General features: G+C 36.3%; 1 protein-coding gene across 3 annotated transcripts in view; it reads right to left on the reverse strand.

Moving 5' to 3' along the window:
• Positions 1–627: 627 nt before the first annotated feature.
• LOC127861938 (CYFIP-related Rac1 interactor B-like) overlaps positions 628–14,265 on the reverse strand; it is a 51,208-nt gene continuing 37,570 nt past the window's right edge. For 2 of the 3 annotated variants that reach the window (XM_052400685.1, XM_052400686.1), the window contains exons 6-11: positions 10,832–10,906; positions 5,930–6,055; positions 4,163–4,242; positions 2,050–2,176; positions 1,569–1,645; positions 628–778 (exon numbers count right to left, since the gene is read on the reverse strand). In XM_052400685.1, coding sequence (XP_052256645.1) covers positions 715–778; positions 1,569–1,645; positions 2,050–2,176; positions 4,163–4,242; positions 5,930–6,055; positions 10,832–10,906 — 549 coding nt within the window. In that variant the 3' untranslated portion in view covers positions 628–714. The remainder of the gene's footprint in view (positions 779–1,568; positions 1,646–2,049; positions 2,177–4,162; positions 4,243–5,929; positions 6,056–10,831; positions 10,907–14,265) is intronic. The other variant, XM_052400687.1, reaches the window with a different exon arrangement.

Here is a 14,265-nt window from a genome sequence, read left to right on the forward strand (position 1 = left end):
GTCCTTTTACTGTACCCTTATGATAGTTTGCGAGTGTTCCAAGTATGAAAGCAATATCTTTGATACTTTAGGGGTAAAGTGGACCAAAACACAAAACTTAACAAATTTTTCAATTTTCTAAGTATAAAGGGCCCATAATTCCGTCCAAATGCCAGTCGAAGTTACATAACTTTGCCTGCACAGTCCCCTTATGATAGTTAATAAGTGTTGCAAGTATGAAAGCAATAGCTTTGATACTGTAGGAATAAAGTGGACCTAAACACAAAACTTAACCAAATTTTCAATTTTCTAAGTATAAAAAGGACACATAATTCTGTCAAAATGCCAGTCAGAGTTACATAACTTTGCCTGCACAGTCCCCTTATGATAGTTAGTAAGTGATGCAAGTATGAAAGCAATAGCTTTGATACTTAAGGAATAAAATGGACCTAAACACAAAACTTAACCAAAGTTTTCAATTTTCAAAGTATAAAAAGGGCACATAATTCTGTCAAAATGCACGCCAGAGTTATCTAACTTTGCCTGCCCAGTCCCCTGCAGACGCCGACGCCAAGGTGATGACAATAGCTCATAATTTTTTTTCAAAAGATAGATGAGCTAAAAATGGGGTGACAGAACAAAAAGGTCCAGCATTATGATATTTATCTCTGAATCTTTCCCAATAATACTTATTAATGAGCTATTAAAGGTATGAATATATTTGGTCTTCATGCACTATCCCAGCATCTGTTTCACACTTTTTGGCGTTGTCTCTTCTTGAAGGTGCTTTGTTGTATATCTATAAAATAAAGAACAAATTTATCTTTTTGTTAAATACTAGATAAACTATGCCAAAATATTGCTATTGAGCAAATGAACAACTATCTGATTTGTGACTATCAACCTACTGGTTGAATTACTATTTATCTGTAGCCAATTATATAAATCTGGATAACTCTTATTGCGCAGATAACTTTTGGTAATCTTCACTTTTAGGATATCTTTATTCTAAGCAACTGTATGAAAATATATCCCAACAGGTGCATGTTTTTGATAAAATTAAGCCAAAGTATGTGACTTTGCTTTTCTCTATCAGAATGAGGTAATCTTTAGATTGGCTAAAGTTATCCATATTTATCTTGGCTACAGGACTCAATAGTGTTCTTTATGGCAAATAAACATAGAACCATTTATTGATATTGGGAAAAGGACAATATGCCCAACAATAAATTATGCAGAGAAGCCACAATAGCATTACATCTATATCTCATTTCCTTTGAAATAATAAAAATAAACAAGACTTGTGTTTGTGAAACACAATGCCCCCTACTGCACGTTGATGCCACACAGCAGCTATACCCCAATGGAAACATAATGACAAAGTTATCGATCAAAGTACTTGGTGTCTTTGGAAAGAGTAGGGATTGAGCTAGGTACCTTCTTACCGCAAGGTAGACACCTTAGGGTATAACTAATTGCCACTTTAAGTTTCTTGAAAATCTTAATACAGTAGCAGTTCAGTAGATATCGGTTAAGATGAATTATTGATGACAGATGACAGGAGACAGCAGACACAGTTAAGTACTGACCGTAAAGCGTTTAACAATCCCTCCACCTGTCTGCCATGTTCTTGCTGCTCCTTTAACAACTTTATTGAGCCTTTCATCTGAAATGAAACATTTCACATGCAAAAGTTGCAGGTTATCTCCTACATACAGGTATGCAAAAGCCATACTTGAAAAAATAATTTCAGCCTTCCAATGGAAAATTATGGCTTAATTCATGTGTGTAAAGTTTTATCCTAGATTAGCCTGTGCAGTAGCCTGGGTAAATACGACCCACTTTGGCTCAAAATCAATGTTATTCCCCTGAGAGGTCACAGGGGCAGGTCCACCCTATAGATGCATTCTATGTAAATAAACTTCAAAACAAACACACACCTAGACTAGATTTTTGTTGAGACTTCCTTTGAAAGTAAAATCCATAAAAGCCAAAAGGGTTGTTTAAATAATTATGACTATTAACTAAAACAGATATTACAAGTTAAGAAAAGTTTAAACATTTACTTACATCTATCCCAGAGCTCTTTGCAAATGCTCCAACAGGATGTACATGGTCATAAAGAATAATGACACCAACCATCACTCGTAAAATGAACAACTTTGTTGCCTCGTTCTCAAATCTGGAACAGTATTCACTGGAAATACATAACAAGGCCTTCAATACTTAAGGAACGGATGGAACTTTAGTAGTTTAAAAAAAAAGGTACATGAAGCAACAGATTTTATGTCAGTAATCTTTTAACAAATGAGGCCAACTTGAAAACAATGTATTAATCTGATGAACAAATGATGGCACAAAAATAATGGATAAAAGAAACATGGCAATATGACAAAACCAGGCCTTCATCATTTAACACATTAATCTTATTTAATTAACAAATTTATTTGTCACAAAATACGCCCAATTAAAAGTGTCGCATAAATATTGGCAGAGAAAACAAGACTATTGCCAAGCAATATATGTCTCCTACCGGCTGCACCATTGTCAGAATTTTTTTAATTTGTTTAAATATTTGTTGCCATAACAACCAGCTTTTTTTACCTGAGAACAAAATGAAATGACGTGAATAATGTCCATACAATTGCCATCTATCCATGTTTCAAGTTTCATGAAAAAATATGAAGAACTTTTAAAGTTATCGCAGGATCCAGAAAAGTGTGACAGACAGACTCACAGACAGACTCACAGAGCGCAAACCATAAGTCCCCTCCGGTGAAACCGATAGGATACAATAATTGATGAAACAAATTAAACCAGGTCTTTAACGTTTAACACATTGATCTAATTGAATTAAAATTATTAATGTGTAATCTCAAGTGAGGTTTGTACGATAGCTGTATATACACACAATTTGAGCATGATACCTCCATCCAAACTCAAGCAATTCAACTGTTTATATATTTTTACCAACAATCACATTGACATTCACCCAACTTGCCTGAAAAGTAATTCTACATTAAGTCTACATGACAGCAACCCGCACACACATTTCAGCACAATACCACCATCCAAACTAGAGTTATTCAGCAAAAACTGTTCTTCTCTTTTAGTAACAGTGACCTTGACCTTATAAATACTGGCCCCATACGCAATCCTTTTATAAGTCTGCACGTAAGCTACCTACATCTACAATATTCATGTTACATTTCCTTTCAAACTGAAGTTATTTAATAGAAGCCATTGTTTTATTTTTACTAACAGTAACCTTGACCATGACCTGACCTTGACTTAAACTAATTGAGTTATTACGTGGACATCGTTCTTATGAACAAAACCTACCAAACAGCCCTTCGGTCACAGGAGTTTCCATAATATTATTAGTTACACTGTTAGTAATTGATGGTGTATGGGATATACAACTTCAGTAATTTGATACCATACAAAAACGAAGCTGGAATATGGTATGAAAGTACTGAGGGTGTATATCCCATACACCATCAGTTACTAACTGTGTAACGATTATATCTGACCTACTAGATTACTCGGGGTGTATGGAAATAACTCATGTTGTATGGAAAATACACCATGGGCACATGACTGCTCTAAGCCAATCGGATTAGGTCATTTTTGTAGGAGGTGAGATATATACCCAGTTTCTTTTAAACTGCCCTATAAATATTATTTACGTGGCAAAACCATGTGTGTTGCAGACTACTGGTTGTTACGGTACATGAATCAAAAGATTACACTTTAGAAATTGTTACAAATGATAAAGGGTGCAAAAAAGTGTGCACAGTTTTTTAAAGTAACTGTAAGAACAGATTACTTAAACAGGGGCAAACAAGTGTTTAAACTTTATTGATAACTACTTTTTACAGAGCATAAAAGAACATATAACCTTACAGTCATTAAAATATATGATTTTGAAACACGTAAGGTTGGTTTTTGAATGCCTTTGTTGGCAAAATTATAGGAGGACTCTGTTTAAAATGCACACATATACTACTAAAGTCTTTTATAATTGAACAATTTAGGAAGACAATTCAATATTTTCAAAGCACAGCCTATAATTTTACAAATAAACAGTGACAATTCTCACTTGCTCCATATCTAAATCATTATTTAGATGTTCAATTGAACAATACACTTTAGGGTTCTGAAAGAAATGCATGCAACTTACTGGTTTTCTGTCATCACACGACAGATATTTGCCATTGTACAAAGGCAGTCTGTCGTGTTCTCTACTGGAAGCTCCTTGTGCTGGAATAAAATATCACACAACATGTTTATTAATTATAACGCACTCAAATACACACTTTTACCCTTTTCTTCTCCCTTAGAAAATCAAATTAAATTTTAATTCGTTATTGCTAGCTTCAAGTTTTTAAGCCTTAATTTCCAACCCTTATGTACTGATGAGCAGCAAACAGCATAAAACCTGACTGTGACTTACTGCAGGCTGTTCTGGTTTTAATTATGCTGATTACATATAGCCATTTTCGCTCTGATTTTTAGCATGAAAGGATTAAAGTTCTCTGCAATTTTTAACAAGATGGCCCTTATGCATGATTTCAGTTAAGAACTGACAACAAATCATTAGGATGAACAAGCCACATTTATTTGATTTTTTAGACCAAATAATACAATAAACTAAACAAAAATCTAAATTATATGAAGAAATCCAGAAGTTCACCGAAGGAAAATTAGTTGGAAAGTAGTTTTACATTACAGCCAATGTGATTTGGACAAAAAGATTTTTCAGGTTTACTATAAAGCCAATGGAAAACAGCACCACCACCTTGTGGCCATTTTTTCCAAAATCAAAATATGAGAAACATCAGAGTCAACCAAAAAAACATACGTGAGAATTATTTTGAAATCCACAAAGTGGTTTCAGACAAGATGATTTTTAAAGTTTTCCTGTGTGTTTCCTTTTTGCTGCCTCGGGAAATATAAAAATAAGAATTTTGAAATGATCAGAAGAAATTAATTAATGAAACACTCTCAACAATTTCACATGTCATACATATATGTTATAAGTCAAACATTATCTAATCTACCGTAATTACTCTATGTTTTCGGACACTTAAAAATAATATTGTTTTTCGTGTCCGAAAACTTAGATACGAAAAATATTCATAAAATACAGGTGTCCGAAAACTAAGAGTCGAAAATTGAAGTGTCCAAAAATAGCTTCAATTGTATCAACAACTACCGGGGTAATAGCACGCTCTTGTAAAATACCATGCCGTATAGTATACTTTACAGTTATATATGTTTGCACTGCATTTTAAATCATTTTCAAAGCTTAATTTATTTGACATGAAGTTACTACAAGGTTGTACTTTGACCAAGGAGTTCAAAGATGAGCATGTGATGTACCGATACTCGCTAGTATGAACCCGTAATTAACGCAATAAAAAGCAAACTATGAATTTTTCGTTTGTTGTCTAACACCTTCCATTATTCGTAAAACTTGCAATAGGGTGCATCACACTTTGAGGCGTTTAGTATTTGTCACAGTTATTTTACTGAGAAGGGGTAGTACCATTGCGGTAGATAATTGAACTGTTAATTGGCACTACCCCTGGTCATAACGCTAATGCTATCGGGCGAAACCATTGTTAAATACCGGTTAAATAGGTTATTTACCCAATAACGCAAATGTAATGGTCCGTTGCCCTCAGGCATGCACCTGCCATTTTTTATGATGTTAATCTGATTGTAAAACCCCATGATCGAAGTTTCATTAGATATCGAAAACCGGACCGAAACTTGGTAAAAAAGGGCTGTAAAATATACTGTCCGAAAACTTAGAGACATTAATTACGGACGAAAACTCGTGTGTCCAAAAATTAAGAGTCACGAAAAATAATTATTTTTGCTAAAATCCGGGGTGTCCGAAAACTTAGAGTGTCCGAAAACATAGAGTAATTACGGTATTTACCATTGACACAAATGTGGAAGTGGTGTCACTGAGCATTTTCAGCATGGGTGTGGCCTGAGCGTAGAAAAGCGACATCCGGTTGGCAACCTCATGTGGTACACACTCTCCCCCATTCAACTCAACGTCCTGAAACCAGGTTGAAAGTTAAAATAAAAGGGTTGATATTATGACTGATCGATTGACAAAAGACAAGTTGAAAATATATTACATATTTTAAAAGCAAGCGGGTTGGGAATACGTCTGATAAATTGATTGCAACCAGGTTGATGATATGGTTATTTAATTGATAGCAACCAGGTTGACACTTAGTTGATAGATTTATAGCAATAGGGATGATAATATGGCTGACAGACCGACAACCTTCAATCTATGGTTTATATTTTAGAGAATAGATAGATAGCAATGAGCTGATAATATGGCTGATAGAATGAAAATAACCGGGTTCATAATATGGATGAACAAGGCTATTGTCAAGCAATATGGTCCCCTACCGGCTCCACCATTGTCAGAAATTCCACCATTTTCAGTATATATTTTTTTTGGTTGCCATAGCAACCACATTTTTTGAAGCAGGAACAAAATGAAATGACGTGCATAATGTCCATATTGCCATCTATTTATGTTGCAAAGTTCATGAAAAAATATTAAGAACTTTTAAAGATATCGCAGGATCCAGAAAAACACCATTTTCAGCAGTATTTCTAGTCTATTTGTTGCCATAGCAACCAGAATTTTTGACGTAGGAACAAAAAATTAAAATGATGTGCATAATGTCCTTATTGCCATCTATCCATGTTTCAAGTTTCATGAAAAAATATTAAGAACTTTTAAAGATATCGCAGGATCCAGAAAACCACCATTTTCAGCAGTATTTCTAGTCTATTTGTTGCCATAGCAACCAGAATATTTGACATAGGAACAAAATGAAATGACGTGCATAATGTCCATATTGCCATCTATCCATGTTACAAGTTTCATGAAAAAATATTCAGAACTTTTAAAGATATCGCAGGATCCAGAAAAGTGTGACAGACAGACTCACAGACAGACAGAGCGCAAACCATAAGTCCCCTCCGGTGAAACCGGTTGGGGACAACAATTGATAGAAACCGGGGTAGTAATATGATTTATAGATTGCTAATAACCAAAATAATAATATTTTAGATACAATGCAGATTGATTACAACTGGGATGATAAAGTGGTTGATAAGCACACACAGAGTTAACTCTTCCATCATACCAATTTTCTACTTGCAGTATAACTCGCCATTTGAATACAATATTTAACATAAAACAAAGTATTATTAACTACGGATAATGCCTTTCAAACCGTTTTAATATACAATTGCTTGCAATAAAAACATTAAAGCATAAACATTAGTAATGCTAACAATGTGTATGTGCTTTAAACAATATAAAATACTAGCTTAATAGCTCAAACACAAGTAATACACTTGAAAGTAGTGTTTATTATCAGTATACTGCCTAACATCACACGATACAGGTATGACTCACACTGAGAAAGTGATACAGGAAGCTTGAATTGTTTCAGAACTCAACTCACAGATAATATTCAACATTTTGAGAGATTACTAGGAGATTGCACTTCTAGTAAAACTTCCTCAATTTCACACTTCAAGGCCAGTGATCAGACCACATATTAACCCTTTGTTCAGTACTTTAAAGAGACCTATTACAGATTGATGACTTTACTTTTTTTGAAAGTTCTGTGACAGATTTGGTAAAACAAGATCTGTCACAATAGGATAACATATGCCCCCCGAAAAATGCTTTTTCGAAACCTAAACGCAGATTTCTATACCTAAGCGTGCACCCAAAGTTCAAGGTAAAAGCGGTCAAAATTTGTGTGCGTATGGAAAGGCCTTGTCCATATACACTTGCATACCAATTATGAAGGTTACATCTGAAGCGACATATTAGTTATGAGCATTTTTCAAAACCTAAACGCAAAGTGCGACAGACTTTCAGACAGACAGACAAAAGGACCGAAATGCAATCACTATATGCCTACCTTCGAGGGTATAAAAAAGGATCATGCTTATTTTTTAGCTTATATATATTTTTTATTGCAGATGATTTAATTTGACACAAAGACCATGATCGCCCTCTACAGCAGCTCACCTGAGTTGTATGTACACCTAATTTTGAAGACTTGACCTAGTGATATAGCTTTTTATCACACTCAACCTTCACACTCAACCCAGATTCAAACCAAGTTTCTACAAAACTAGGTCATAACTTCTGGAGCAGTAAGTTTCCAACTGTAACCTAGTTTATGGACACACATGAATCAGATTCTAACTCAGCCAAACAAGAGCACCGCCTTGCGGGTGCAGACCGCTCATCTATTTTGTTTTTAAAGGTGATGGGACTCTCATTTTCAATCACGAAGGAGGGAGGGATGGAGTGAAGAGGGGCGTATAGCATGGGAATGTGGACATTTATTACATTATTTTCCAAAAATGCGAAAAAAAAAAAGCAAAAAAAAAAAAATCGAGGGGGGGGGGGTGGGGGGGGGGGGTTTACCATTAAAAAAAAAAAATGAAATTTGGGGTGGAGGTGGGGTGGGGGGGGGGGGGTACAGTGTGAGGGTGGGGTGGTCATTTGTGAGATGATCTTAAAAAATAAAAAAAAAAATTGGGGGGGGGGGGGGATTCGGGTGGGGGGAGGGGGGGGGGGGGGTATTTCAAACATAAAATAATAAAAATAAATATTTGTGTTTTTTATCGGTTTCAAAAAACAAATTATTTGAGGGGGGTGGGGGTGGGTGGGGGTATAGTGTGAGGGTGTGGTGGTCATTTGTGAGATGATCTTAAAAAAAAAAAAAAAAAAAAAAAAAATGGGGGGGGGGAGGGCACGGGGGATGGTTTGGGTGGAGTCTATTGTGGTATGTCAGGTAAGAGTAGTTTTGTCAAAGTATCAATCAAATCTAATCATAAATAAAGAAGTTATGGCAATTTTAGCAAAATTTAATAATTTGACCTTGAGAGTCAAGGTCGTTCAAAGGTCAAGGTAAAATTCAACTTGCCAGGTACAATAACCTCATGATACCATGAAAGTATTTGAAGTTTGAAAGCAATAACCTTGATAGTTAAGAAGTAAAGTGGATCAAAACACAAAATGTAACCATATATTCAAAGTTACTAAGTCAAAAAAGGGCCATAATTCCGCAAAAATGACAACCAGAGTTATGCAACTTGTCCTTTTACTGTACCCTTATGATAGTTTGCGAGTGTTCCAAGTATGAAAGCAATATCTATGATACTTTAGGGGTAAAGTGGACCAAAACACAAAACTTAACCAAATTTTCAATTTTCTAAGTATAAAGGGCCCATAATTCCGTCCAAATGCCAGTCAGAGTTACATAACTTTGCCTGCACAGTCCCCTTATGATAGTTAATAAGTGTTGCAAGTATGAAAGCAATAGCTTTGATACTGTAGGAATAAAGTGGACCTAAACACAAAACTTAACCAAATTTTCAATTTTCTAAGTATAAAAAGGGTCCATAATTATGTCAAAATGCTAGTCAGAGTTACATTACTTTGCCTGCACAGTCCCCTCATGATAGTAAGTAAGTGTACCAAGTTTGAATGCAATAGCATTGATACTTTCTGAGAAAAGTGGACCTAAACGCAAAACTTAACCAAAATTTTCAATTTTCTAAGTATAAAAAGGACACATAATTCTGTCAAATTGCACGCCCGAGTTATCTAACTTTGCCTGCCCAGTCCTCTCATGATAGTAAGTAAGTGTACTAAGTTTGAATGCAATAGCATTGATACTTTCTGAGAAAAGTGGACCTAAACGCAAAACTTAACCGGACGCCAACGCTGACGCCGACGCCAAGGTGATGACAATAGCTCATATTTTTTTTTCAAAAAAATAGATGAGCTAAAAAGACCCTGTCATAAATACAGAGTGATATCAAGGTTTTTATATTATTTGACCCAGTGACCTAGATTTTGGATGCATGTGACCCAAATTAGAACTCAGTCTAGAAAATGCCAAGCAAAACATTCCGACAAGTTTTATTAAGATTGAGTTATACATATGGCTTTTAGGGTGTCAACAATGTTTTTTAATAATAAACTTATTAACTAATTTTGGGGCGCATGTGACCCTGAATCAAGCTCGGCCTACATTTAGTCGAGGTTAGCACTCTTACTAAGTTTCAGTGAGATTGAGTCATATATGTGGCATCCAGAGTGGGAACAATGTTTTATAAGATTTGACCTGGGTACCTAGTTTTTGGACATACAAGACCCAGATTAAAAACTCAGTCTAGTTATTTTCATTTTAACATTCTGACCATGTTTCATTATGATTGAAATGCAAATGTGGCCTCTAGGGTGTCAACAAGGTTTTTCTGAGATTCGACCTAGTGACATGGTTTTTGGATGCACATGATACAGATACAAACCCAGCCTAGATTTTGTCAAGATAAATATTCTGATCAAGTTCCATAACGATTTAGTCATAAATGTGGCCTTTGGAGAGCTACCAACGTTTTTCTAATATAAAACAAGGTGACCTATTTTTTTTACACAAATATGAACACATAGCACACAAATAATCTACCCATGAAAAATAATGTTATAAACATAAAATATAATCAAAGCTTATACATACATATGCATAGAATAAATATATATAAATTTAATGTATAGCTTAAGTTGTTACTATTGTTCCTAAGGAAATACAAATCAATACCAAAATAAATCTGAAAAAAAAAGCTTTTTCTTGTAGAAATATACTACATAAAAGTTGTGCCTCATTATAATGTTTTATAATGTTGACATGTACTGTGTATACATGTCTTATTATTTTTGTTTGGAAATATCCAAGGAAGTCACGAATGAGAAAGTTAATGAGTTTGTTACCGTAGTGACCATGCGTCGCCGACTCTGTGTGCGCCGATAGTAGCTGAAATCATTCTGTATCACTGGGTTGGTCATCTGCAGATACAAACAGCAACATGGTCATGGGTTTGATCCCCACTGTGAGAGCGTTCTTAGACTTTCTATGCAATTGAGCTCAAACAAATAGGTTTAACCCATTTATGCCTAGTTGACTCTCCCATCCTTCTAAATTGGATCAATTTAATTCCAAAATTAGGGATGTCTAGTATATTTATTTCTATATTTAGAATATTTCTTACAGAAATTCCTTTAATCAAACAGCGCATACCCAGATTAGATGCCGCATCATGCGGCGTCTCATCTGGGTCTACGATGTTTGCCAAGGCCTTTTTAGACGCTAGGCTAAAATGGGTTAAACTAAACAGCAACAAATTTTTTACAAATAATTTCATTGTATTTATTCTCTTTTTATTGTTGACATTGTTAATAGTTCACACTCTTTTAGAGTTCTACTCACTTTAGTTTGTTAATGAATGATCATTTTGTTATGTACAATAATTGGTTTTTAAACTATTAATGACCCAACAGAAATTATAAAAAAATTTTGTTCTAGAGAAAATTGATGGTTAATAATGACAGTCATTTTTCATGATTGGTTTGTGATTGCTTAAACTAAAAGATTTTTGGATCACAAAAAGAGACACCAACTTCATTCTTTGCTACTATATAGACAAGTTGTAAATGACTTTAAACTTATTTAGTATGACAAGATACATTTTAAGGTCAGGGAACCAAACTTTTTGGTCAGAACAAGTGACAGTTTTGGGCTTAATCCAACTGGACAAGTGGATTAACAAGGGCTGTTTGTAAAACATGCATGCCCCCCATATGGGCTGTCAGTTGTAGTGGCAGCCATTGTGTGAATACGTTTTTTGGCACTGTGACCTTGACCTTTGACCTAGTGACCTGAAAATCAATAGGGGTCATCTACGAGTCATGATCAATGTACACATGAAGTTTCATGATCCTAGGCGTAAGCTTTCTTGAGTACTCATCCGGAAACCATTTTACTGTGTCAAGTCACCGTGACCTTTGACCTAGTGACCTAAAAGTCAATAGGGGTCATCTGCAAGTCATGATCAATGTACCTATGAAGTTTCATGATCCTAGGCGTAAGCTTTCTTGAGTTATCACCCAGAAACCATTTTTCTAAGTTGAGTCACCGTGACCTTGACCTTTGACCTAGTGACCTGAAAATCAATAGGGGTCATCTGCGAGTCATGATCAATGTACCTATGAAGTTTTATGATCCTAGGCATAAGCATATTTGAGTTATCATCCGGCAACCATTTTACTATTTCGGGTCACTGTGACCTTGACCTTTGACCTAGTGACCTGAAAATCAATAGGGGTCATCTGCGAGTCATGATCAATGTACCTCTGAAGTTTCATGATCCTAGGCATAAGCGTTCTTGAGTTATCATCCGGAAACCATTTTACTATTTTGGGTCACCGTGACCTTGACCTTTGACCTAGAGACCTGAAAATCAATAGGGGTCATCAGCCAGTCATGATCAATGTACCAATGCATGATCCTTGGCCTAAGCTTTCTTGAGTTATCATCCGGAAACCATCTGGTGGATGGACATACGGACGGACATACGGACGGACCGACATGTGCAAAACAATATATCCCCTCTTCTTCGAAGGGGGGCATAAAAAATTGTAGTAATAAGAAGGAGTCTACTGATACAAATTTTTCTAGTAAAATTCATTTTAATTAGTAATTACTTACCTGCTATCATATTGCTTACTTACTCCGAAGGATCGTAATTTATCCAGAAACTTTCTGTCCAAAGAATCCCACACTTTTCATAACCCCGTCGGTCAGATCAGAACGGTCACATAGTGCCGTGTAGCCGTGTAACCAAAACGGGATATTACCCAGAAATCACTCTTATTCCAATAAACAATATGAAAATATTAGACGAAGAGCGGGGTGGGAGGTGGGACTTACCGATAGCAGGTAAGTAATTACTAATTAAAATGAATTTTACTAGAAAAAATTGTTTTAATAGCTTTATTACGTTACCTGCTATCATATTGCTGACTTTGCAGCTGCTACGGTAAGGTTCGCGAAAATCTCCCCATCACAGCGGAACCCATATCTCGGGTTCTCAGCTAATCTTCGTTATTACGGTATTAACTTAATTCACAGATAAGCGTAATATACCTATGCCGTAGAAGATACTACCATTTGTGCAACCACAAGGGGGCCCAACAAATACAAGTTGTCCTGTTGGCACTCCAGAGAACGAAGATAAAAAGATGAAAAAGTGGTCTGATTCCTCCAGAAAGCAGCTTGAAGCACGTCAGAGAGTGGGGTATGATTAATATACGCCCACGAAGCCGACATTGCTCGTAATTCATGCGGTCTAATCTTAAAAGGGATGAATCCCTTGAAGAAAGAGAAGAGTAAGCCCTTTTTATAGTCAAGGCTACCCAACGGGAAATAGAAGCCGCAGACACATCGCCCCCCCCCCTTTTAAGAGAATGAAGAGTCTCTTGCGAGAACCTCGAATAGACTTAACTTTACTAAGATAGAACTTCAAAGACCTGACAGGGCAGAGGAGTCTATCTTCATCTTCATTTCCACAAGTTCTAGAAAGACTTGGGACCTTGAAGGGTTTAGAAGCCATTGAGGGGAGTTGATTTATAGCAAGGAATCCTGGCTGACACAACAAAGTGACAGAGCCATCGGAGGAATCAAAACGAAGATGGCTTCTTCGATAGAAAGAGCATGAATTTCACTTCTACCTTTGGATGAAGCCATGGTAAGAAGGAAAACCGTCTTCCAGGTTAGGAACTGTAAAGAAGCCTGATTAAGGGGTTCAAAGGGAGCTTTAATAAGCGATCCAAGAACACAAGCCAAATCCCATTTGGGGGTAAGAGAACGAGACACAGGACGTTTAAGTTCCATGGCTCGGATCAGTTCCGAAATGGCTGGGTCAGCACAGACTTGTGATGACTTACGAAAAGCCAAGGTATGCGAAAGCACAGATCTGTATCCTTTGATGGAGCTAAGAGAAAGTTTCTTATCATCAAAGAGATAGATTAGAAAATCCGCTATGCGTCTAACAGAGGGATTGAGGGGATCAATTTTCCCTCTAACACACCAATTAGAGAAGAGTTTCCAGCGAGCATCATAGACTGCTCTGGTGGACTTTCTCCTTGCAGAGGCAACGAGCGTTGAAGCCCTGACAGAAAAGCGTTTCTTCTGCAGGGATTGCCTGATAACGGCCAGACGTGTAAGTGGAACATGTCTGGATCCACGTGAAGTCTGCCTCTCTGAGATAGGAGATCTGACCTGTGCGGGAGTTCCCTGGGTAAATTCGCACAGGAGACCGAGAAGGTCGTTGAACCAGGATCTCCTGGGCCACCAAGAGGCTATCAGG

This window comes from Dreissena polymorpha, chromosome 16 (genome assembly GCF_020536995.1).
Source record: "Dreissena polymorpha isolate Duluth1 chromosome 16, UMN_Dpol_1.0, whole genome shotgun sequence".
Lineage (NCBI taxonomy): Eukaryota > Metazoa > Mollusca > Bivalvia > Myida > Dreissenidae > Dreissena > Dreissena polymorpha.